Consider the following 27,909-nt stretch of genomic DNA (forward strand, 5'->3'; position numbering starts at 1 on the left):
GAAGAAATTTACCGCTGGGAATTTGGGGCTCAATGCCGTGTTTGAAACGTTGGAATAAAAAATAAAAATGAAAAATCAATTCCATTTTCCATTTATTTTTATGCTTGCATTTAAAAAATAGGAATAACAATAAAAATAAAAATAACAATATTAATTCTTATGAAAACCAACTAACTGTTTTCGAAAACAATTTTCTTCTATTTTGTATAACAAAAATTAGTTTTCAACATGTTTTTAATATTTTTAAATATGCTTTAAAAATAATTTTTATATCAAATGCTTTATTTTTAATTATTCTACATATTCATATAATTATTTTTTAAAACAACCCTCACAAAAGCAAGTAAAAACATCTAAAGGATGTTATGCCCTAACATTACCAAACATTTGTTTTAGAGAACATAAAACTGTTCTTAAAAACAAATACCCAACAAACCCCATAACTCAACTTATCAGAATTTTGATTTGTCCCTTACGTATAGATGCCTACAAAAGGATTTCTTGTTGACTTTTGGATACCCTCCAATCCTCAAAATTCTCTCTCATTTTCTAGATCACCAAACATGGTGTTGGAGGAAACAACTCTCAACTATTGAGTAGCTGACTAGGTTTGATCCAAGAAGGAAGCAAGAGAGACAAAGAATTCACTTGAGGAAGAGTAGATAGGTGGTAATAACACAACCAAAACCTTGAGTTTTATCTACGTTACAATAATATGAATGATGCTTAAAATTACAAACAGAGGAAGAATCCATCATAATAATGTGATGTAACTTAAAATAATCAAGACAAGAGATTGAAATTTGACTATAAATCCATGACTGACATCCACATGGAAGATTACCTGTTCAAGATATAGCAGAATTCACAGATTTCAGGCAGAGGGAGGCTGGAAAGGGAAGGGTTGGAAGGAGGGGGAAACTGAAAAATTAAGTTAAAAAAAATCACACTTTATTGTCAAAACAAATAAGGAGTGAACCGGTTTATACACTCTGCTGTACACACATTTTGGCATCCTGGATCATACAATAATACAACCTAAGAATTTTTGCAAGCCCTCTAATAGCTCTGTCGAAATCAATTGTTGAATCAAAATGAAGATTTAGAAGGGAAAAAATGAACAAAAATGCAAGCTCACAACAAACCTGTGACCAAAAAGAATAACAAGCAGCTAAAGAGAAGCAAAACTAGACATCCAAACCAGCAGATGGGCAAAGGAAACCAAAAAAGTAAAAATAAAAATTCTCTGGGTTTCTCCATCAACCATGAAAACAAGCTTCTTGGGAGCAGAAGCAGCTAAAAAAGCACTGATGCTGTCCCTAACACACCCTGATAACTTGAGTCCCCCCCCCACTGCAGAGACAAATCAAGAAAATGATTAGAGTGAGTTGGTAATGAAGACATTGATGGAAGGATATGTTATGGTGAGACGAAGATCATACAAATTTGCAAGCATGCTTTTGTTCCACCTGCAGCCTATGCTGCAAGGCGGATGAAAAAGGAGTATCCGAAAAAGAGAGTCAGAACAACTGAAGGGCCATTTTCAGCTTGTTTTGTTTCCATTTGGGCAGCTTATAGAAGGCGTCTTTTGTCATTCCAAATTTCTGTCGGAACTCCTCTGAAGACAGGTAAGTCTGCAGTATACAATTGAAAAAAAATCTCAGTGATAGCACATAATACTTGAGATGGAGAAAATGTGTTTTAGATTTTTACCTCTCGCTTGGTCACATCAATTTCGGCAACAGGTTCTATGGATGTTGTTTTAAGACGCTCATATGGGTATATTGGAAGACCCTCTTCATCTTCAGCTTCACCCTCTTTTACATCTTCCTCTATTGTGAGGGCTTCTATCCTGCTGCTCATAGCTTTCTCTTTCGAGTTTGTTTCTGGTTTTGGTTTTGGTTTTGGTGCCTCTTCAGTCACTTCATGATGACAAAGTAAAAACTCAGATTTTGGTTAGGAAGATAGATACATAATGACCTTCAAGGAACTCAATAAAAGCATACCTTTAGGAGTTTTGGGTACAACAGGCTCCCGTGCCGGTTGTTCAAAACTAGCAGAAAGTGCTGCTATTGCTGCAGATCTGGAATCCAGTTTAGATGAATCTGGGGTCACAGATTTGGGATAGAGCTTTCTAACCATTGGAGGTGGAGTCGAAAGGTTCCTGGAATTTGGGTTCTCAAAGTTAGCTGCTAGAGCATTGAAGGCTGGAGACCTGCCCCTCACCCGAACTCGGTCAGGGCTGAAAGACATGCTTCTTGACCGTTGTGATTTTTCTGGCAAACTACTAGATCTCCCTCCATATGATACTGGTGTTCTTCTCTTGGGTTTCTAATCATGGGTCAGACATTCAATCAGAGAATTCATACTAACCGAGGAAATACATGAAATGAGCAGTGTATTAATTATAGTGTTGCACTCCTCAACAATGATCCATCATATCGAGGTTTAACATGAAACTAATAATAAACCTAAATGTTTGGTTGACATAGTTGTCTGCAAAATATATAGAGAAAACATTATTTTTCCATAAGAAAGAAAATTATAAGCTCTATAGACCAAAGGTTTTTTATTTATTTATTTATTTTTTTTATCAGAACCAAAATTTGTATCTTCCTCTTTCTCAATGAAAAAGTATCCTGTTTGCTCTTCAGAAGGCACCCTTTTGACTTCAGCTATAAACCCAGCTATATTCTCCACTTTCCTCATTGAAAACATATTCAGTTAACTCCTCTGAATCTCCCCTTTTCACTTATTTTTATTTCCTCTAACTCCACAGAACGTTTGATCCTCTCTCAATTTTGTAGTAGCATACAATGCATAACGATCAATTGAAGCTTGGGTTTAAGCTTCTAAATCCAACACTTTAAGCTGAAAGTTTTTAACCTGATAATTTGATCTAAATGATTTTCAGAGATTCAGTTAAATCAATGTAAATGTGGCCTAAAATTACATGTTTTGTCATGCATTTAGTCATAACTCGCATCTGTGCCAAACCCTCCCCCCCCCCCCCGGCCCCTGTTTTTAGTTATATATAAGCCCTTGTGAAGACCCGATCTGCATTTTATTAATATGATTATTCCAAATACTTTATTTTTTATAAATATTTATATCTATTTTTACTTTAGTAAATTATTTAAGATGTAATTTTCAGTGATCAATGTATACTAATTTGGTACAGAGACAAGATGGCAACCTGATTACATATTCTGGTTAACTGTATCTATAACCAAAGCAAAAGCTTGAAGCTGTATTCTCAATGGATCATTCACCAACTAAAAAAAGATGCTTATAAACCCTTTATTAAAGACTAAAGATCCTAATCATTGCTCTTGAACCAAATGAAACCTAACCATCAATCAAAACCTGACCAAAAAGAACAGAAATTCACCGTTATAATAGCATGAGAAGTACACTGGAAGAATCTGAACAGCAACATGCCACAGTAGGGCGAACAATACTACTATGATACTTGAGTTTTTTTTTTCTTACTCTTAGTATAAAGACAATTAACAATTATTCATCATACTCATAGAACAAAAAATAAAGTGACAAACATAACCTAAAAAAAACAAGTGAGGATGACCTTTATCCAGACCAAAAGGACTCCTTAATTGGTCTGGGCCCACAAGCCTAGGTTCAAGAGGTATTTTCTCCCACCAACCTATGGGATCCATATTAATTAAATAGCATTTTGCAACTGACAAAAAAAATTAAGAATTTTGGATCCAGAAAAGGCAAAATTTGAAAGTTCTTTGATATTAAATAAAAGGCAGCATAGACACAAAGAATTATTCTTGGGCTCAAACTACTGTTGCTTTTATATAATATTTTTACAACATAGATTGGACTTTGGATAAAGCCTAATAACTTAGGATACATTTGGATATTCCATCAAGAAAAATACCTTCTAATGGTCCTTAGAATAGTTTCTAGTTGCATATTTGGGGAATTTATATTATTTTATTTTCTTTGCAATTCTTGCAATCACCAACTTTAATCTCCCTACAAAATAGATACAGTAACCTTTTTCAAACACGCAAATATAGCAATCCTGATTTATAAGAATATGGAATGTCTAAAGCACTTGAAAAATCTTTTTAAGCTCTAGACAAAAGAAGATGGTGCCTGCTTTTTGAGGGAACTACTTCAACATTAATGTCTAAGAAAATTGAATGGTGAATAATCTAATGATCACCAAGCAAACTGAAAACTGAAATCTAGTGAGCCGTAAAAGACATCTTTCCATCCACACATGCCCCATACCATTACCGAACCAAAATTCCAACTATTGACACAGTTATGCTTTTTTTTTTTTTATTCTTTTTTTTGGGTAAACACACTTATGCTTATAATGAAAGATAAAACTTTTCAAAACCCCGTGGTCAATAATTTCCCTACCTCATGAGCAATTTCTTCTGAAGCAAAGCATAAAGGTGAGCCATTTTACCTCTGGCAAGTTGAGGCATAGTCCTCAGGGCATAAAAGATAAGTCTTCTGATTTTTTATTTTTTACATTCAAAAGATATATAAATAAACAATAATGAAAAAGGAAGAAAAACAACAAATAAATTAATTGTCAATCCTTTTCTTTTCTTCCTCTCCCTTAGACAACTATTTCATTTCTTAATTGGTTGGTTTTTCAAATCAACTTTCATTTAGAAGTATACAGACCAACACAGAAATAATACTTATGATAGTGGTTCCTCAGGCATAAGCTGCCTGTGCTAGGTATAAAAAGGAGTAACCTCAACTTGTGAGGTGTGAGCCTCTCTGAACTCCCACTAGGCTTTCAGTTGAGAGCTAAAAGGTGTAAAAATAAATAAATAAAGAAAGAAAGAAAGAAAAGCTTAAGAGGTGTAGCCCTCACATGCATGGGAGTTGTGGTTGTGGTGTGTGTTTAGGGGTGGGAGGAATGAGAAAGCACAAGCTGCATGGTAGGAACATCATAGAACTCACTCTAGGGAATATAAGAAATGAAGGATTCTCCATCCTACATATATATAAAATGCAGAAATTGTTAAAGCTTACAAGGAATCTTCTACCCTACACTTGACCACTGGGGAAAAAAACTAAATTCAATCCCATACGAGAAAAGGTATTTTTAATGTTTAACCCTGTAAAAGTGATTATACAATCTATGAAATTAATTTTATGAATGGTGAAAATCATCAGGGTGAAGCATAAGTTGGATGGTAGGAAAATCGTAGAACTCTTAGGAGGAAATATAAGAAATGAAGTATACTCCATGCTACAAATATATTAAATGATGAAATAGTGATACAACTTGCATAGGATAATCTACTGTGCAACACTTCCAAGCTAAGAGCACAAGAAAAGGAAAAGCATAAGTCACATTGCAGCCAGGATGACTGAAACCATACAATACACATTTACATCGAAATTATCCAAGCAGTATAGGTAAACATCATCTATAAGTTTCATTTGATAATATCGAATTTGCATCAATTAAAGTTTCACATTTCCACACTGCTGACCTTATTTCTGGAAATTGAAGATATGCAACCTAGTAGTAAGGTTCATGGCCTGTATATATGGCATGGCTAATCACTTTAACTGGTTGGCATTTCCAATTTGACAAGAATTTAATCAAGTTGTTCAGGGGGAACACATGATAAAAGGATCCTTAAAAACTATATTAGTCTGTCTGCATTAAATTACATCTAGAACACCTAAATATAATTTGTCAATAATTCTAGAGAGTGAACACTTATGTTAAGTAGGTCAATTCTACATGCTGAACTAAACATGCTACCAAGTGATAATGCCTAAGTGTCACAACATTCTATCCTAAACAGACAAAAAACGATGGGAAGAAATATGCATAGATGCAATCAATTAATAGTACCAGACAACACAAGGTGCATATTATAATGCACAATGTTGCAAATATCAAGATGAAGAAAAAAAATCTTAAACCAAAATTAGCAGGGAGAGGGGAAAAAACTTACTTCCGGAGTAGGGGAAATCCCATTTTTCACTATTGCAAGTTTCCTTTGAAATGAGTTTCCCTGCATCTGTATCAAAACAGAAATATTAAGAACATAAAAAAAATTCTTGACTGCTGGAAATAATTTCTGAAGTTCAAATTAATATGAAGTCACTTACTGCAGATTTTCCAGAGTCCCATGTGAAGAAACGTGTGAAGAAAGGTGGCTCACTCCCTTCCATGATAATATAAATTGGAGCAGTATGAGATAATTTTTCTAGGAGAAAATCACGTTCAAGAAATTTCTGTAGAAAAGGAGGGCAAGTTCAGAACATGGCGAAGAACAATACCAGGCACAAGAAATTTAATGTTTAAAACATGCTACAAAGCATCGTCTGAGCAAGACAGCTGTATTCCACCAAGGTTAGATAGTACTTGAGAAGACTTAGATTCTTTGGTATCCAAGTTGCATAAATTACCCAAGGGATTCAGAGGTCCTTTGGGACTCTATAGTTTTCCTTGCTTCCCTTTGGGCTTTCTGTTCCAAGGCATTTAAGGGGATCCCCCTCAATGTGATTCAACTGGATTGGATAGCGGTGTGTACTCCTTAGGGATTGGTCCTTAGTGGGTGTTCGTTTGTTTTATGTGTATTTCCCTGTAATTTAGTTGTCTTTGGTTGGAGGATTTCTCATCCTTCTTCTTGTACTTCCTTTTTATATTAATATATATTTGTGTCGTTTCCAATAAAAAATAAATAAATAAATTACCCAAGGGACTCTGGATGGGTTCTAGTGATCCTGGAAAAACCATTTTGGTTAAGTATGAAAGTCTCTATCATCCGAAGACTGCCTTGAACATTAAAAGGTTATGAAGATTCCCTAAAAAAAATGTCTATTTTGATCTTTTGTGATGAAAAGCACACTTCTCTTAGTTCTACAAACTTTCCTAAAGGAAAACTTCCAACTGCTAAACTATTGGTCCCCACAATGATTCCTTAACATGGAAATTTGGTTTTTCTAGAAATTTGAGTTTCGAGTACAAAAAATATGTCATTTTAGATAACTTTGGGTTGATCTAGGACAAGTATAATGCTAGAATTTATAATGAAAAGTAAGCACTTAATACCAAGTAGTGTGCTAGATTGGTGTCTTGGGCCTCAACTTGAGCATTTGTGACTAAAGAACAGGTGGGAGCTTCTTGATGTTACTGTGGCTAGTTAGGACACAAACATGAGGTTAGACTTGAGATGGCTACCATCTCTATTTTTTTTTTTTTGATAAGTAAGCACAGAATTCATAGAAAAGAGGCAAAAAGCCACAGAGTATACAGGGGGCTACCATCTCTATTAGGAAGATTAAAGCTCAATTTGGATGGCTTCTCTTTGGGCAAAACAGGGCAAATAGATGGGAAAGATTACCAAATATCATGTACCTAAACCAAGCAGTATCACCTGGACAATTAAGGCAGAAATCTGTGTGCTGTTAAAAGGCTAAAGAGAAGCCTCAGCTAAAGGTAAAGATATGTGCACTTATCAAGGGATAGAGACTTTACTGATCATTTCATGTGTTGCATCAGGGAATAGGAACCTTGGCAACATTTTCATCTTATGGGGTTATATTTTAAATGTGTAGGAGCCTTTGGGCAATCAATGTTTATCTAGGTATTCCAACAAGGAAGCTGATTTTGGCCAAAAGAAGGGTGCAAAACTTTGACCTTTTCATAGGAGATTGCTTACCCCTTAGTATTTTGGTTTATGTATGTTTTATCTTCTTTCCAGCTTCATTATCCTAGCTCCTTTCTCGCTTTGAAGGACCTTTTGTCCTTTCTTTTCTCTTTCCTGATTAAATAAAATTTGCTTTTGATATGAAGGAAATGTATAAGTTACTGATCGGCCAAAAAATATCAAAGCGGAAATACTTTGAAGACTAGTAGATTAAAACCTCCAAAATCAAAGTATAAATCTTGCTCCCAGGTAAAACCTAACCAATCATACCTCTCCGATGGTTAAAGCATGCATTCTATTCTTGGAATCAACTTGTTGCCCAACCCAGACAAAGATCTCCGAGTGACAATCCAGGATGAATATATCTTCAGTCATCAAATCATCCTGAGTGAAATTGAATATCTCCGTCACCTGCAATAAAAACTTCAATTAAAAGCCATGGCAGGAGGCTATAACACTTTGCATTTCATATTTTACACCCTAAGATGATTTGTAAGGTTGAGGATAAAATTATCCTCACATTGTGTTTTGGCAATATGTACTTATGACATGAAAAAACTCAATACAATTCTGAGCATCTAGTTGGATATATTGTATGCTAATGCAAAACTATGAAATACATGAAATATGAGGATATGACAAGCATTTTCAAATTGATTGCATTTGAAAACAAGCATAACTAAAAGTGATTAAAAATAATAATCACAAGTCTATGGGGGTTAGAAAAAATGAACTCAAGGAAAATACAGACCTTCAAATTTCCTGCAGATCAGAGTGCATTGCAGCAGCATACACAATGGGAGAAAAAAAACGGATCAAATATTATAGATTAATTAAATGGACAAAGAATTGGAAATAAATGAAAGAAAATATTATACAACAGAAAAAATTATTTATACCTTTTGAGAAAGTGCATGAGAATAGGTGAGGATCATTTTCAGCATCTCGTGCAATCTTCTGACTGGGGTATTCAGATTTGCCTCCCAAAAATTCCCAAAATTGTTCAGATTCCGAGCCTTCTTTTTGTGGTTTGGATTGTACATTTGGCTGCAGAGAATTCACAAGTACAATACAAGTAAATAATAACCTGAACATGTAACATACAGCAGAAATTCTTCAAACATTCGCCTTATAAATGGAACAGATGCACTGACATATATCAAACTAAGGACCCTCCTTGAAAAAACACTGGGAGTGTTGATTGAGAACTTAAGATGCATTGATCAGAACCTTTGATTTTCAAAATGACATATAAGCCAGTGGGTCAGTGTTCAAAACAAATGCATATAGTCACAATAATGTGTGGAATTAGTCTCTCTTGCTGTTTCATCCAATATAAATATTTTATCAAACAACTTACAAGAAAATCTACATATGCTGAACGAACTCCTTCAGTAAAAAAATAAACTCTAGAGCAAATATTACACCTTTATCACATCCAGTTGCCTCTCAACAAGCTCCTGATCTTCTGGGGTCGTAAGGTTTCCAGACCAATTAAAAACAGAGGAGCCACTGTTTAATATGTAACAGTACGAGGAATTCAAAGATGATGCAACCTGATTGAAGGGAATAAAATAAGTTCCATGCAAAAACAGAACAATTATTCAAAAACGAAACATGTAAATGAAAAAAAAATAAAAAAATAAAAAAATTGTCAGATCCACAAATCCAGGGATGGATCATGTCGGAAAATGCAAGAAGCACCAAAATCCTAACTTAATCACAATGATATATTATTTATTCAATAATCAAGCTATACATTCAGACACTTGCATCTTAACAATTTATATAAGAAACTATGTTATTCAGGAATGAGTCAACTAAGAAGGTACTCTCTTAGTCTGGATGGTAGGAAAATTGGGAAATCATGGGAACTTTAAATCTCCATTTGAATCTTGGAAAGTGCAAGAAAAAAGAAAATAAAAAAGAATCTCAGTTTCTCTTGTTTGGTTGTGAAGAAAATCTTAGGTTATATCTGGTTCCTAGAAAATGTAAAGGAAAACATGAGACAAAGAAAATAGAAAGGAAAAGTAAAAGGAAAGAAAAAGCGAAGGAAAATATAAAATAGATTTAAAGGTAATAATTATTCTTATATACTACTTAAAACACATTTAACTCATTTTAACTCGATTCGATAATTTAAAAATGCATAAATTTCTAACTAATTTTAATTCTATTTTATTTTCTTTGATATTTTTCAGAGTACAACCAAACATGAGAAAATCATTTTCATTCACGTTTTTTTTTTCCTTAATACTTTCCAGGAAGCAAACATAACCTCAAGGAAAATGAAAGATAATAAAAACTATTTGAAAATTCATAAAATTTCAAACTTCTTGCCCTCTATTCAACTAAGTAAATAAATTTGGAGAGAGTTGAAAATTAATTATTGAGTTCAAACTTGTTTTTGTTCTCCTCATCTCCTTATCTGTCACCCCACAGTATCTAGGATCAAAACAGAGCACAAAATTATTTTTCTTGTGGATTTGAATAAATAAAACTAGTACAAAATAACCACTTTGTTATTAGCAGTACTGCTTGTAAGAATGATCTTGGTAGGGAGAAAAGATGAGCTATCCAGACCAATGGAGTGGCAATACCAAGAACAAGGCATGATGTGGAAATTTTTTTGTTTTTTTGATAGGTAGCACAATGTGCAAATATTGTAGCAATCAAATTAAGAGTGTTGACTGATGCCTAGAGTTGCAGTTCACAAAGAAAAATCTATAAACAATGTCCAAATTTGTACACCATAACCACCTTGATAGAAAGAAGAGACTAGGAGTTTTTTCTTTTCTTTTTTTGATAACCGAGGAATCTTTCATGGCCAAGCCCTTCAGACTCTCCATGGGAACTCAAACCTCAGGGCACTGACAGCACTTGCCACAACCAACACCAGGTAACCACTAGTGATAGGAATCGAACCCTGGACCATACACCTCTACCACACATCCCAGTATTCACCCTAACCAACTAGATACCTTGACGGGCAAGAAAAGGCTAGGATATATTTGCAGAGAAAGAGCCCTTTTTTTTTTTTTTGATAGGTAAAGATAGGTATGCATAAATTAATAATAGGAAAAAATACACCAAAGTACAGGAGAAAAAGAGATGTTAGACACAGAAGGAGATCAAAGCAGAATGAAGGGGTGATCTACTTCAAACTGTTGACGAAATATGAAAATGTGTGCAAATTTGCACACAGGGCTCTCTAACTCAGGAAGCCCACATAAAGCAGAAAATGCCAAGGAAACTGGCATCAGAAATCAATTTTCTAGCATCAAGAATAAGAAAAATTGCATCCTTAAAATTAGGACAATTAGTTTAATGATTAACAGTGCAAAGTCAGAGCATTGTCTAGCCATGGTAAACAAGTTTAGAAGAATATATAGTAAAAACAAAAGGGAGATGAAAGCAGGACATACTGGTTCAACTTGAATTGCTTGCATGTTATCAGGCCCAGAACCCTGAACTCGAAATAATGCGACTCTGTCTTCTGTATATGTGTCATCTGGAACTTCCTTCTCAGCAATATATTTCTTGTAACCATCACTTACACCACCCTGATGAATTCAAGATAAATACATACTGATATGACTTAATAAACTAAAGCTACTGTATGAATATTAAATAATAAGCATTAACCTTAAGAATATCCTTCTATGGGATCCGAAATTGTCACAGACCTTAAAAACAATAAAGCTCTGAAATATTGAAAAGAACTGGATCGGTTCATTTCCTTCATAGATGCGAGCCTATAAACCCATAGCAAAAAAAAAAAAAAAAAAAAAAAAAGGATCGATCAAACAAAGGTTAAGACAGTAAATCCATCAATACAACAACACCAACTTAACCCAAGGGAAAGGTAAACTACCTGAGCAGGAAGAAACTTCAATGACTCCACCATCTTGGTTGCCAGTGAGATAGCTGAAGTTCTTTCTTCCTACGCTTAATGATAAATGCATGATAAGTAAATAATCTATAGATGCCATGTGGATATGTTTATATGGTATGAACGAGGCTGTGTGTGTGAGCACTAGTGTATGTGAGAGAGAGAGAGAGAGTGAGAGTCTTAAGAGTTTACAATAAAAGTAATCTTTTCTGGAAAAAAAATGCTAAATCTTGATCCCTTTTGAAAATATTCACCACGCTAGTGCTTCCATACCACATCAACGTCCATACATAAATATATATATAATGCCGAAACCACAACTAGTGACTGGTTTTAACACCAAAAATAAAAAGTAACAAGTGGATGTCGAAGTTCCAGGAAGCACTAATTTGGTTAATGTTTGTGATGCAAATTTAGAATTAATTTAAAAAAAAAATTACTTGTGGCAAACTTAAGTCTTAATAGGTTAACTGTAACAATAATTTAAACAATAAAAATGGATGGGTTGATCCAAAGCAGAAGGGCTCCTAAGATAGAAAGCAAAAAAAGGTTTTGCAGTAAGCTAGCAATCCAACAGGAAAAGATGAAAATGCAATGCAACTTGTTTCTACAGTACAGCAGAAACACAATGCTCTGTTTAGATGTAAACTCGATTAATCAGAATTAGATTGTAGTAAAACACACAGAGTCATATTTTTTAGAAGAAAAGAAGGAAATATGCTTGAAGTTGGTTTTTCGTGTAACCCAATCAGCTTTCCGCTTTCAAGAGAAGCCTGTTCAACAAAAATAGTGACTAGGGAGTGATTTAATTGTCAGGTGTGTTTCTGTCAATTTTACATGTTATTTTAATTACCAAGAGTCCTGAAATAAATTCATGCATGTATGTATGTTCAATTCACACATTCATAGGAGGAGTTTTAGGTTACTTTGCCTAGCAGCAAAGGAATGTGTGAGCCAAGACCACATGGTTACAAAATGCCAAACCGGTGACAACATGTCAAAGAACAGCGAGCCTAGCCAAAGATGCGAGAGGAAGGCCTAGCTAAAGTTAAAAGAGCAATGGGTAGAACATATGACCAAATGACCTTAAACGCCACAAGAATATAAAGAGACAAGGCTATATGATCATGGACCAACATCTTGACCATCTTTTATCACAAATAGTGAGTTAAACTACAAAAATTATAAGTTCAATTTCAATTTACATTGTTCAATAAGAACTAAGAATTTATTAAATAAAAGAGCTATACAAAGAAGATGATAATATCTCTGATAAATAAATTAAAAAAAAAAAAAAAAGATGATAATGTCTCACAAAAGCACAAATGAAAATGGAAAAAAGAGAATAACAATAAAAACAGCCACTCTACGCCTCAAAACAGTTAAGGTAGGCCTTTCCAATAAAAACCTTAAAGATCTAGCACCTCTCTTAATCAAATAGCTAAACACCTGGCCAGGCAGGTCTGAAAGTAAATGAAGTGACAAGGTTTCTAATAAGAGCATAAATCCTCCTCACCAAATGAACAATCGGCCAAGGATCACAGCAGGACTTGTGGTAATATTAACTGAACAATCTGACCTTCATTGCACACAAACCAGAGATGTTTAAACCTTCCACAGAGCTAAAAATTCAGCATCAACAGCCATCCCAGTACCTTCAGGTTTGGAAAACCTGGCAACATCTTCCCTCAGAGGACCCTAAAGCACAATAATCAAAATTCAACTTCCAAAGAGAATAGGAAGCAGGACAAAGAGCAAACATTTTCCTTTCTCCTTTAGCCGCTTAAGCAGATGGCTTTCTGATTCAAAGATCAGAGACTCAACAAAATCTTAGGAGATCCTTAGACGTTGGTACAAAATCTTACAGTGATATCTAAAGGGGTTTTTTTTGAAAAAAAAATCTTAACAATGCGAATATTGATTAGTTATCCTCTCTCCTCCATCCTCTGGAAATGTTCTATTTGACTCCCACTCCTCACGGGCATTGTCAGAATTTGGATAGAAGAGCCTTCTCTTCTCACTCACTCTTTCAGTTCCTTTCTGAAGGTGACAACACAACCAATTTTCATCCCGCTAAAACTTACAAGTAAGCCGAAGCCACTCCAGAGGTCAAGGCTTCAGCATAGACAGTGGAAACAAAAAGGCCAATACCAATGATCTGCTTCAAAATCCGAATGCCTTCTAAAGCCATTCAGCCTAATATATTTGCCATGTGAACAACATAGAGAGAAAATGTTGACCATTTGTCTCTTCACTTCCCTTTTGCTTATGAGCTGCTTAATAACTTTTGCCACCGTAGACTTTTTTTTTTCAGGCTCCACCAGATACTTGCACCTTTCTGATATATTTTTTTTTAAAGAAAAAAAAAAAGGAAATAGACTTTATCCCACAACTCTTCCAAGGAATCAATCCTATCATAGAAAAACCTTTGCAGTTTGCTCCAATTATAACATCCAATCCTAGCAAAGATCTCCCACCCTAAAAAGCAATGTTTTAAAAACCAGACCGGACCGGTCCGGTCCGTTCATTTGGACCGGATGGGGATCGAACCGGGGTCGGACCGGTCGAACCGGCAGTCCAACCGGTGAACCGGACGAACCGGCCGATTCCAAGGGAACCGGCCGGTTCAATTGATTTTAATTTTTTTTTTTAAAACAACATCAAAACGACGTCGTTTTGATGCTTCTGGCATCAAAATGACGCCGTTTTGGAGTCCTATTTAAGCAAAGGAGATCTCCAGGCTGCGCCGCTACAAGGAATCCCACTCCAGATCCAGCTCCAGCCCTTCCTCCTTCGCCCGTCGTCGACGTCCCATCCGCGACACCAAGGGATCCCGCCGACAGCCTTTGGAATCGTGGGATGATAGAAAGTGGTGTCTACCTTTTCCTGCCTCAAACCGTGGCGACTGTGGCTGGCGCCAGCCACGGACTATAACAGTCCCAACATCACTACTAACTATATAGCCTTTTCCATATTCAATTTCGTAAGTGAATCAAGGGAACGTACCATTCCGAAACCTAGACGTGTTGGCTGAGGATGTATTCTGATGTGATTTTTTTTCATCATTTTATTTGGTCGGAGAAAGATGGAAGTTTCTTCAACAATGTCGGCTAAAGGCTTTCCAACTGTTTCAACCATGAAATGGCCATTTGGGACTCCATAATTACAAATCTTTTTCTCCTTCGAGGCACATGCACGCCACAAGAAATGAAATCATTCAATTATTTTGGGATTCGACTGATGAAATTTGTAAAATAATACGTACGTGGGTCTTACTTGCCCTTGAAAGCACTTTTCCAATTCCATCAAAATCAAATACCCGTGTAATAATATAATGTATAACATCTTATATTGTGTTATAGATATCATATATGATAATTGATGACTTCTATAGGTAAAAAAATTTGTGACAAAACTCAACAAACAAAGTAGATGCTGTCAAAATTTACATAGAATTTATTAATTTTTTAATTTTTTATAATATATAAAATAATAAAATATATATTTATGACGTCACCGATTCGATAACGGTTCGATAGCGGTTCGACCGCCGGTCCGACCGGTGAACCGTGAACCGGTAACTTTTCCGGTTCAATGACCGGTCCGGTTCTGAAAACATTGCTAAAAAGAACTCTAATCCTCACCCTCCTGCCAAAACCTTCTGTAGATAGACTCAGTACTCAATTTCACAGATACATGGATTTACGATTACATGCTACATGACCATCTTAACACACAAGATCACTGGCATGTAGAAGATATGATCATTTCACTACTAGCACCCACTCCTATAATAGTGTCATGTTCCTACAAGCAATACTAGTGTTGACAAGTATCGTTACTCCACTACTACCCTTTCAAGATACTAGTGTTGACAAATATCTTTTTTTTTTTTTTTTTTTTGATAGGTAAAAAAGATTTCATATATAAAAGAGATGCCAAAGAGCCGACTCAAAGTATACAATACCTATACACCCATCTCCAAAAAGGCCTAAAGAACAACATAGATGACCCAAAAAACAACCCTACTTAGAGCCCAATCAATCAATAAAATTAGCTATAGTTAGAGGGCAATCAACTATGAACAACTTAGTCTCAAACCAAAAAGAAAGAATAAAAGAGTATTTCAATCTTTGTATTGACAACATGTCATCCTTGAAAACCAATCTATTTCTCGCCTTCCAAACCGTCCAAAAAATGTGAAGAGGAGCAACTCTCCACACCTTCTTGCGTTTTTTGCTCACAAAAGAACCTTGCCAGCTTAGAAGAGTCTCTCTAACTGAAGAAGGCAACACCCAGGACACCCCAAATAAAGTAAATATTAAATCCCATAAAACCCTTGTTTTTGAACAATGTAGGAGGAGATGGTCTATGGTCTCCTCTTTCTCAAGACACATAAAACATCTATTTGCCAATGCCCATCCCCTTTTCTGGACCATATCCAAGGTTAAGGTTTTGCCCCACGTAGCCTCCCATGCAAAGAAACTAATCTTGGGCTGCACATTCACATTCCAAATATAGCTAGAAGGAAACAGAGACGAGCAGCCCGCTTCAAGAGCAAAGTAGAGAGACTTGAACGAGAATTTTCCACTCTTTGTTTCAAACCAGGACACCATATCCTCCACATCCTCAAGTACTCTCTTACCATGAAGCCGCTCCAAAAAACTTTCCGCCTCCTCTACCTCCCAGTCATTGAAAGCTCTTGAAAAACAAGGATTCCAACCCCCCTCAGCCAAGAGGTCCCAAATATCTGCCACCCGCGCTTCTTTATCAATAGTCAAAGCAAATAAAGAAGGAAAAGACACACACAAAGGGAAATCCCCGCACCATCTATCCCTCCAAAATCTCACCCCCCTCCCGTTGCCAACAATGAAAACCATCTTATCGCCCACCAGCTCCCAATCCATCCTTATTCCTTTCCACAGCCCCATACCATGTGCCTCTCTCACTCCCATCTTACTAGTGTTGAGTCGTTGACAAATATCGATACTCCACTACTACCCTTTCAAGACTGCCACTACTCTTACCATACTGATAGTGCAAAGAGAACAATTGTCATTTTCAACCCATCTTAGGATGAGAGCATTCACATAGCATGAATGAAGTAAGGGCCCCACCTTCATTTGTTGCTTCAGTAGCCTCTTCCCACTCCATCAACAGGATAGCTCCAAAAACTGTCATTAAAACCTCTGAGAGGAGGGTCCGATCCAGAGATCTCTAACATTTTCACCCAAGATACCTAGTGGCATAGAACCTAGATGCTTAAAGCCTACCAGAGTTAGGAGCAAGGTTCAAGGAGCCTAACTGGGTTTAGCAGACCATGATTGTGGGGTTGACCTACCCTACCATCAAGTATATTATATGGTCAAGGGTTTTGTTTTAGTGCCTAAAGTTGAAGACTCACCAAAGCACGATTGTTTCACTGAGATGGAGTGGGAACCACTTAATGGGACAAATAGCTCTCATCACATGCTTCCCCAAAAGGTCAACTAGGTGTATATACAACACATCTTATCAGTCCTTTTACGAATGACACCATCCTATTGGTCCATGCTATGTCATTTAGCTGTTCTTTATCAATAAAATCCTTGAAGATATGCTTAATGGGTCAACAATTGAATAAATGAAAATCTCTAAAAATTAATTTTACCAATGTCAGAAAACTACCCCTAAATTCTCCATTTTGATACCCATGAAATGGTTACTGTCATTTTTTTCAACCCCCTCCCCCCTCTAACTTCCCCTAACAAGAGGAACAGTAAGAACTTGGTCGTTGACCATATTAACTACTGAAAATACAAAAGCATCAATACATTGATGACACACATCCAGTAACCATGTAGACAAAATTTCATAAAGAAAAAGTCCTAAAATTCTCACTAAGAGATCCAAGAGAAAACAACTGAATGCAGAACACCCTGGGGTAGGGGCTTCAAAATTTTATATTCAAATGATAAATTTGACCTTACAATTTTCAATTCTGATAATACAGCAGCTTGGAAGTTCTCAATACTATAATTTATGGCTAAACTTCAAAGCAAAATTTTCAATGTTATCAAATACTACCTTAGTCTATCTATTAGTGTTCACTTCCATAATGCATTCTACAAGCAAGGTACAGTTGATATCTAGAGGCCAACTTGATGGGGCAAGTCCTGAGGGGTATCCCTGTCATATTATCCTGTATTGTTAAATTAGATTTCCAGAAATCCAATATATATGCCTGCGGATTCATGCGAAATAGAGAAACTAGGTTCATATTCTAAGGTTTGGGGAATTTAATGATGCAAGAAATCAATTTAAACACTGAAAAATAAATAAATAAAAAGAAAAGAAAACCAAAAGTTGTGGTCCAGAAGAGCAATCCTGCCACTGGCAAATACATGTACAGGGGAAATCAGAAATGGGAAAAATTCTGCTCTAGTAACTTGTTTATTTTTTTGATAAGTAAGAGAAGTATTGTATTACGGAGAGGCACTAAAATAGCGACTCAAAATGTACAGAAAAGAAAAGTAAATACCCACCCCCTAACAAGAGAAACAAAAAACTGTCCACAAAGATATACAAAAAACAGCCCCTCCCTTAATGGGAACCCACCCCATCTAAAAACTCCAAAAAGGTCGAAGGACCATCTTTTATAAACAGTTTTGTTTCCGACCAAAGTGAGTTAAGAAAAGAAGTTTTCAGCCTTTGGATGGACAACACCTCATCATCAAAGGCAATTCTATTAGTTGTCTTCCAAACTGTCCAAAAAATGCAAAGGGGACTCACTCTCCAAACTATCTTGCGCCTTTTTCCCACAAAGAGTCCGCTCCAACCCAATAGGGCTTCCCTAACCGAAGACGGAAACACCCAAGACACTCCAAAAAGAGTGAAAAGCAACTCCCACACTGCCCTTGTCTTCTCACAATGAAGAAGGAGATGGTCAATGGATTCCTCTTCCGCTTGACAAAAATAACATCTATTTGCTAAAGCTCTAATAACTTGTTAGTTAGAGCTTTATTTCCTTAATATATGATGATTGTACCCAAAAATTTTCTGTTTTGTATATACTTTCATAAGTTCATGCATAAGACTATTAATTATCAGGATAGGAAAAATTTTTGAATAGAAAGTAAATAACAGAAAATCTATCCAACCCTAAATTAAATGATATGTTTAAAATCCTATCATGCATTCCATTTACAATGGGGGGCGACAAGTAGGATGCACCACGTAAAATGATTATAATGGCAAAATGAAGAATACATTCTTGAAATTTTTTAAAGTTGTTAGATGCTGCACAACATACAGAACGTATTAAAAGCAGTAATATGAAATGCTGGAAGTATTTATCACCTCGACACTCTGCTTCCCAAACCATGTGCCAATAAGGTGTTCCTCTTTATCTTCTCCAGGATATGAATACTGAAAGATGTAGCAATCGCCACTGTAAAATTTTGACTGGTCAGAAGCTGAAAGTAGTGTCTTCTCTTGGCCATTTACACGCCAAACCTGCACAACCAGGATGAAACATCCATCAATGATAACACCAAGAAAGTGAAATATACAGATTTGCAGGAGGATTATAGAACTTTATCCCGACAGAGTCAGAAGGCATAGCTACCAGGAAAACCAGTCCTAGATGGGAGACATTTCCGTGTGTTCATGAGAGGTACTTGGGAAACTCCTATGAAGGAGTTTCAGAAAAACAAATGAGGGACTTACGATTTTTAACTGGAAACATTTATGAAATTCATAGACACAAATTTCCCATGCATTATATAATGATGACCAGATTCATTAGTTATTCCACTAAAGTTCTGATTTTGGTTTCTGATATATTTTCTCTTAGGGATTCCTATTCATTCTGCCAAACTTTCCATCAGATTTTCCTTTCAATCTCCAATTGTTTCTAAATCACTTCCATTTTAATGTTTTCCATGTAATCTTTTGGAACACACTTCCTGCCCATTTTTCACATCTGCTTATTTATTCTGTGATTCTGGGAGAAAGAGAGAGAATGGCAGGAGGGTAGTGGATTTTTAAAGAAGGGGTATGTCAATTACAACTGTTGTGATAAATCATTGTATTAAGAAATAAAGAGGATTATTTGATCACAGGAGTTTTCAGATGCCTATTCCAAAAGAATGAAATTATATGGGGAGATTCTAAATTAAACAGAGAAATATGATGTTTCAGAAGTTAATCTTGTCTTCAATGCACCACCACTTTTCAATAATAAAATACACACATTTTCAAATTAACAAGTCACCTGCAGATTTCCGGTACAATCAATGTATGGTTGAGGTTCTTCTTTTACAGGAGCAGCTTTCAAAAGACCCTTAACATTAACCCCTTGGCGTTTTAGAAGTGCTACAATAGAAGAAAAGTAGTAGGAATTTTACAACAATTTCAAGAATAGGTAAAGCGTATCACAAATATGTTTCTGATGGACAGCACTAAAAAATTTTACTGACCAGCCACCTTGCCTCTACCATCCTCAGATACAGTTACAGCAGTTGTCTCAGGCCACATATCAAACTTTGACCGGAACATTACTGTTTCAAATCCTTCGATTACACGGATTATGTGAGATTTTGGCCGATCAAGGCTACGGAGTAATTCCTGTTTAGTAAGACCAACAATGATGCATGTGCAATAGAGATTGACATCAAAATTAAGCACATAAATTTGACAAGAAAGAACTGGGACTTACTTCTGCTGCTGAACTAGCACTTTTTCTTTCATCAAGAGAGGTATTTCTCCCCATCCACACAAAAACTTCCACCCCACAATCTAGAATATAACACTTATTTGTATCTAGCAACTCTCTTGTCAAAGAATCAGCCTGGACGGGTTCTGCCTGTCCCTTCAAAATGCTTGAATAACAAAAATGCACCCCTTCAGATATGAGAAAAATCATGGATCCTAAGTTCAGAATCCCTACGAAAACTTTATTTGTTTCTTCCATAACTTCCATTTTTTGGCTGGGAAAAAAAATTATAATTTCCGAATTTTATTTTTTCTCCATGTATGAGATGCATTTATGGTAGAGAACCAAGTAAATATCATGGCAAACTTAAAGTCACAACCCTAGACAACATATTACCAAAACAGCTTAGCAGGAAGAGAATCCACGGCTTTGTCATCTTCATTGGCTGTTTTCCTTGGAAGTGGAGCAAAACCACCAAAAAAACCCCAGAATTCTCCAGTTTCAGCATCAGCCATCAGCTTTCCATCCTCTACATGGGAGGGACAAACAAATTTACTCAAATATATAGATGAATATCTGTAAACTTTCAATTAATTAGCCCACTTACCAATGGAAGCAACTTCACATTTTCCATCATGATAAGTATCTTTAATGTATTGAACAACTTCTAGTGCTTTAGCCCTCTCTTGAATGGATGAGTTAGACCCATTAAATTGAAATATTTTAGACTTCGTATCTAGAATAAAAATATCATCATGATTGAGTGATGATCGTGCAAAAGAAACCTGCACTCAAAACAAACAGAAAGTTAGCAAAGGTAACAATATTCATAACAATAATATCAAAAGCAACAACACAACAGCAACAGATAGAATGATCAATGTCATTGATTCATCATCAGGAGATAAGTAAATGGACTTGCCTCTTTTACATGAACTACATGTTTTCCCTTGCAGACATACAAACGTGTCTTGTGCTCTTCAGCCTCAGCATGCTTAAACCCAGATGCAACTCCACCAGGTTGAGGTATGATACATGGTTTAAAATAAGAAAGGAACTTCTCCGTTTCATGGCCCTGTACTTCACGATACTGAACTGCTCGTCCTCCAAGAGCCGCATCCAATTCAACTGTCTTGACAGCTGCGGTACCAGCCTCATCCTAGTGAAACAGGGTTGAGCTCATCAAGTCACAAAAAATGTACCACAACAGATTTTGGTACAAACCAATGTAAAATTATAGACTTGCCTGAGTGGTATCTTTACCCAGCCAATAATGGATATCATGCCGTAAGGCCCCATTTTTTAAAGCAGTTGTCTGCAAAATTGAAGGTAACCAATACATATCTATTACCAAAATTAATAAAATTGTGTGGCTACAAATGCACAGAGTAGAAAAGAAAGGGGAATATTTTAAGGAAATCATTTCCCAAATAAAAATTGACATCAAAATTAACAACATGATCCTACTAACCAAATAGGACAGTCTATTCTCTAAACAGATTCAAACTGATAAGAGAGTAGGAACCAAATATCAATGCCTCACTGGATTCATATCATTGGCAGAATGAGAGACTGGCCCTAGATTAATAAAGAAAGTGCCCTTATTACAGTTGCTAAAGCAGCTTCCCCATTAAACTACCATTTTCTCTTATAGTTGGCTACCAATCAAAGAACATGATTTGAAACATTAGACCAATGTCACCAAAACTTTAAGATTTTACTATCTTGTACTGCAGGCATAATGTTCAAGCATCCAAAAATAATTTATCCACGAAATGTTATTTGCATTTTCTAATCCGAATCTAATTTCACAAATAAGTGCCAGGAAAATGCTGACAAAGGAACCAGACTGATCCTGTCTTTTTAAGTAGAGGAGCTGACTAATAGGATGTTGAGTGCTTATCCAAGAGATACACGTATCAGTCCAAATGATAATCAACAGTTGAGAGGAGAACCTTTGGAGCAACAAGAATACAATGAAAACTCATTCTCAACTAAGGCATAAGGAACTTCATAATTTTGAAAATAAATCAACAGAAACACTGGTTACAAGGTCATTAAAATGTCAATAGTTATCTCCAATTTTATGGTATAGAAGTTATTTGTTTCCTGTTTATTAGGCCACATTTAATTTTCAGTAAGCCCTACAACAGGGAGAGGTCTCAACTACAGGCTGTAACTACATTATCTTTCAAGCTATTCTTAAATGAATTCCACGGCATCTATATATACATATAATGTAAGTAGGTGAGAAGGATCAATAAAACACATTAGAGAAGGTCTTAACCATGCACAAATGGAGAATACAAAAAGAATTAAACAGAAAGTGACAGCAGCCAACCACCTAACAGTGTAAATACTATTGTATCTTCTAAAACTTGATCCATGTAATTGCAAGTCATAAGAAAAAATTTTAATCAACTAGAGAGTAAAAATAATGTGGTAGCCAGACTTAGCACATACACAACATACCAAAAAAGAGGCTCACAACTTGCATCCGAGCTGATAAAGGATGCAATTTTTTTTTTTAAAATTCGTTGAGAAACAACAATATAATATAAGTAATAAAAGGTACAATAGAAGAATTAGGAATCTTCCAAAAAATTACACAAAAAGTATGTAGGGGCCTCTGAAATACTAAGTAAATCAATATTCTATACAACTGTGAGGTTTTCCAACCCATGTGGGAATGTACAAATATCTATAGTCCTTGCTAGCCCACACATTCGAATATACAAATAATAAAGGATGTAAAATTCATTGTTGATAACCAAGCAGCTATTCCTATGGCCAATAGTTTACACATCTAAAGAGAATTAAGCACATTGAAATGATATTGCTTCATTCTGGAAGTGGTCAATAATAAGAAGATACTTATATAGAGAAGTTTCCAGAAAGTGTTCCCAAATCAGTATGGAAAACATATAGACATTAGCTTATACACTTACCACATATGGAGATTATTGTCATCATATAAAGTTAAATGAATCAATTTTTATAAAACTCAAATTGGCAATTACAAAAGAAAGGAGCCTCTAAACACCAGCTTCAGAGAGAACTTCAATTTCTTTTATTATATTCTATGGAAGTATTTGACTGATCCAACCCAATCAGGGATATGGCCCTCACTTTTTATATAGTGACTTTTTTTTCTCTTAAAAAAAAAAACACTATTTTAATCACTTGAAAGGAAAGAGAACAACTAAAGATCTGGTTTGATGCAACTGTTTGCTTTAATATGAACCATAAACCCGGGTTACATTGACTTCTGCAAGCCATAGATTCAGGTAAACAGGTGCTTTTCTAGTGTAAGATTCATATAATGGGCATATTTTATGGAATGAGGACTCAGGCTTATGTGCAAGGACACATGATTCCTTAAAACACAACATTACAGTTTTGACGGAAGGAAGTGAACCATATAGGCAATTTAACCAGCCAACGAAAATTTATGAATCAAAGCAATGATAAAATTAGGGTGTCATGGTAGGAAAGTCCATATGTAGAAGTGTTCTAATGATATGCAGAGAATCACTTATAAAATAAATAAAAAATAGTTTTAAACCTTTAAATGAGCATTGTGCACATGAAGATCAAAGAACATATAAAAACAAGAATCCAACTAAAATAAGTGGACACAAACTTGAAATGATAGTAATCAAACTCACATTCGATATGGTTAGTACTTATATCAAGTCTCGTCATGAAACAGGGCCAGGTTGTCCTAGCCAAGGGTCTAAATCCTATAACACGGAACACAAAGAAAGCCTATAGCTATTCCAATACTTGGAACAAAGATGAGACCAACTGTCAATGAATTATCAAGCCCCTTTCTTGTGGAGCCAAGAATATGCATAGATATGAAACAAAGATTAAATTAGTTATAAAAGAAAACAATGACTGCTAGAATCAGATCACTTACCTTCAAAATTACATAGGAGTCCCCTGTGAAAAATTTTCCATAGGAGGACTTTGGGACAGGCATAGGACGAAAGTTCTCAATTCGCCAAATTTCAATTCCACTATTTGTTGTCAAGGAGATTACAATGGGGAAACCCCAAAAGGACGCAATCAAATTCAAAACCAAGCAAAATGACAATGAAAAGAGTAGCAAAAGCAGCATTATTGGTAGTACGAGTAATAGTTGCCAATATTATAATTCCAATAATAATGATCTCTGTCCTCCCCTTATCCCACCACAAAGTTATTGAAAAGTTGAAAATTTTTCAATGCATGATATAAATAGATTTCCAAAACTGTCATTTGTAATCTGCAGAATGACTCAAAATATTCCAACATTCTAATTAATGTAACATTGACTTCTGTGCTCATCATGCTGAAGAATTCATAAGATAAAGGATACGCTTTTTGCCCAGCTCCCTGGAAAGCTGGATCCAAATCTCTCATGGAAACAGCCATACTGGGTTTCAGCTTTAACTAGTTGGTTTTCTGCAATTTTGGCTTGAAGATGGAAGCAAAAGTAACCTGAAATAATAGCCACCATGAGATTAAGTAGGAAAGGGAGAAACAATAGTAATCGATTACTATAGCAAGCAGAAGTAATCAAACATTAGCAACTAGACCATCAAAGCCAGGATGCTGGCTCAGAGACTTGTAAATAACCATATAACAGGTGGAGGTGAAGACCACATTCAGTGAGTCAACAAGAAAAATGAACAAAAAAACAGAGGCGAACATCAACCACAAAATGATAAATTCAACACAGATTAGAAAGGAACCAGGTAGCATATTGATGAATCCTGTTGTCAATATTTAGATCCAGCATGATCTCAATTTTGATCAAGAAACTTTGAATTTGACGCAACTTCCTACCAAATTGGATACGATGTTCAATTCCTATACAACTAATGGATGGCTAAATTGTTACCTCCCTGTAATCACTCAACAATTTCCCATTAGAAATGGATTTTTTTTTAACATTCTGGAGAAGGATTTCCAATTGATTTTATGACATTTAGGTAAAATTCCTCTCCATTAGGTTGTTCATAAGCTTTCTTAATGTTTGATATCTATTTCTTCTTCTCAGGTTTTTCATTAGGTCATCCAACCATCTCAAAACTCTTTTTCCCATTGAAATTTCCCATATTTCCCAGGCCTGCATGCCAGCCTCATAGTTTTCAATTCCCGCATACCAAACGAGTAACTATTATGTAATTTCATCAAATTTTATCCAACACATATACCTCCATTTGTAAAATTACTCCAAGAACCTTTAAACTGTTTGTTTTGCCTTTCACTTTGCATCAGTTAGCTTCTGCTTCCAACATCTTTGGTTTTACAATTTACTAAAACCTTCACTGCTAGCAGGACATCCATCCAATTTGACAACCTACTCTCAAATCCTAGAAATCTAGAATCCTACTTCAAATTATAATGCATTTCAGACAGTTGAGAAAATTAATAAAATGAATAAATGCCAACACCACTTGACCTACAAACAGATGTTGATTAACTCTATTCTTCATCTACCTTTGCAGCCAACAGTATTTGAGCTACCCACTTATCTGCGCACCTTAATGAAAAACTGTACCAGCTTCAATCCATTGTAAATGTATAATACGGTCCATTGATCGGTATTTATAAAAAATGAAAAACAATTATAAAAAGATAAAATAAATAAGAAGTATACCACAAAGAAACATGAAGATTCAGGATAGGATAGAACAGAGTTAAAATGGAAATAATCTGAATACCCGATTGAATCACCCGATTCCAAATTCAAGGAGATTCTCGAGCAGTGGAAAGGAAACCAAAAAAAGAAAAAGAAAAAGGTACAGAACAGAAACAGGGCATTTTGATCAAAAGGGAAACAAGAATATACTAACAATAATTCGAACTGATATTGAAAATCTAGCATTCCATTTCCACATTACGCTATCACAGTTGTCAAAGCATCCATATTTGATTTTGATAACATTTCAACAAAAAGCACTGAAATTTTGTTCAAAGAACGCAAACAAGCTAAGCTCTAGTTTCAATAGATCAACAAAATTCACCTGCAACAGATCAATCCCCAGATCAGATCAAACCCTAACCAAGAAATGTTCTCAAAGAAAAAAACCCGATTTCCCAAATTCCCAAAAAACTCATTTCCACGCAACCACACCTCCCAGGACCACCAAACATTCAAAAAACAATCCATCTATCACGCATTCAAGTACCAACATTTTCAAAGAAACAAAAAACAATTCCCCGAATTCCAAGAAGAATCGTTTCTACAAATCCACCTAACTCAACCACCAAACACTGAAAAAAAAACATGTATATTTCTTAAACGTAATTGCCAAAAAAATCCAAAAAATAAAAAAAAATCCCAAATTCCCAGAAGAATCCGTTTCGATAAATCCACGCCTCCTCGTGCCTCCAAACACTCAGGAGAAAATGATTCATTTTCCCCATATTAAATTACCCCAAAAAAATGCTAAAAATTCAGGAAAAAAAATCTGGAACAGAGAGTACAGTACCTGATGTAAAAGAGATCAATCAGATCCCATAAACCCAAGAAACGAAGAGGAAATCAAAATGGAGAGAGGAGGAGAAACGGAGAAAAGGGAGAAGAGAGGGAGAAAGAGAGAGAAAAAGTGGAGAAAAGGGGGTGTTGGAGGGAATGATGAATGCCAGGCGGGCTTATCACTAACGGCAGCAAAAAGCCACCCCCACATGACAAAGAAATGAACTGTAATTCAATATATTTATATTTTTATAATAATAATAATATTATTATTATTATTATTATTAAAATCCACAAAAATTCAATACAGAGAAAAACCAAAACCCATTCTAAAGAATTAGACCATCATACACCCCAACAACAAAAACAAAAACACATCTCAAATCCCAAGCACCTACCAGATTAACTTGGAAATTTTTTTTTTTTTTTGGGAAGTTTGAAAATTTTATTTCATTTTTTCTATTTTTATTTTTTTTGGTTATTTTTGGGAGAGAAATGGGTTAATGGTGGGCGATGGTGCTGACTTCCGCTTTGTGAGGATTGGGAAAAGAGAGAAACTGGGGAGGTCGGTCACCGGCCATCATTCATGCATTACCATAAAGGCATCCTAAAGACAGGTGGGGTTGGGTGGTGGGGGCTGTATGGCCCTTTGCCCCCACCCTTTTTCTTCTTCACTACCCCCCATTTTCATCTTTCATTATTCTGTAAGTTTTATTCAAAAGTTTGAACAAATCATGGCACCAATTTCTCCTAATTGCTTTGTGTTTCATGCATCATCACTTTTAATGTGCTTTATCGATGTAGCTTGAGTCTACATATTATGAAATCACAATTTTCTGCTTGGTTTTTATTATAGTTTTTATTGAATTATCGATATTTGGATTCAATATACATATCTTTTTTTTTTAACACCTTCCTTCACATGCCATAATAGATTTTGACAAAAAAATTTGAATCCATATCCAATAAAATAGATAGAGATAGCAGAATTTAGATTCGTTTTGAACAAATAAATGGGAAATAAATATGCAAATTGCAGAGACCTTTCGCTAAATCAAGTTTTAATACCATGTTGAACTACTAATTTTCCTAAAAATTTAAAGTTTGTAGGATTTGGATTTAATATACATATCACGCTTCTTAACAATTTTATAAAGTGGTTTCGGTTTACAAAAAA

At 35.5% G+C, this 27,909-nt stretch overlaps 1 protein-coding gene across 6 annotated transcripts; it reads right to left on the reverse strand.

Annotated features, from left to right (window-relative positions):
• Window positions 1–929: 929 nt before the first annotated feature.
• Window positions 930–26,947, reverse strand: LOC100254775 (villin-4). 6 transcript variants are annotated; one of them, XR_009466865.1, is made up of 24 exons: window positions 26,746–26,947; window positions 24,624–24,745; window positions 24,183–24,282; window positions 21,507–21,575; window positions 21,183–21,419; window positions 20,868–21,045; window positions 20,657–20,789; window positions 20,264–20,426; window positions 20,025–20,172; window positions 19,820–19,920; window positions 18,904–19,059; window positions 11,548–11,616; window positions 11,360–11,428; window positions 11,099–11,236; window positions 9,101–9,229; window positions 8,573–8,720; window positions 8,425–8,435; window positions 7,944–8,084; window positions 6,130–6,255; window positions 5,973–6,038; window positions 2,007–2,331; window positions 1,714–1,913; window positions 1,443–1,634; window positions 930–1,353 (listed from the first exon to the last, which is right to left on the reverse strand). XR_009466865.1 is itself a non-coding variant. In XM_059740523.1 (23 exons), exons 2-23 carry the CDS (start codon window positions 24,677–24,679, stop codon window positions 1,521–1,523), a joined length of 2,877 nt encoding a protein of 958 aa, XP_059596506.1. In that variant the 5' UTR covers window positions 24,680–24,745; window positions 26,746–26,947; the 3' UTR covers window positions 930–1,520. The 6 variants fall into 6 exon arrangements, 2 of the variants coding, with proteins under 2 accessions (XP_059596506.1, XP_059596505.1); XR_009466862.1 differs by having other exon boundaries at window positions 1,714–1,922; window positions 26,746–26,946; XR_009466863.1 differs by lacking the exon at window positions 26,746–26,947 and adding an exon at window positions 26,278–26,414 and having other exon boundaries at window positions 1,714–1,922.
• Between the last annotated feature and the right edge of the window lie 962 nt (window positions 26,948–27,909).

The sequence above is a fragment of the Vitis vinifera genome, chromosome 11 (genome assembly GCF_030704535.1).
Source record: "Vitis vinifera cultivar Pinot Noir 40024 chromosome 11, ASM3070453v1".
In the NCBI taxonomy this organism is placed as follows: domain Eukaryota; kingdom Viridiplantae; phylum Streptophyta; class Magnoliopsida; order Vitales; family Vitaceae; genus Vitis; species Vitis vinifera.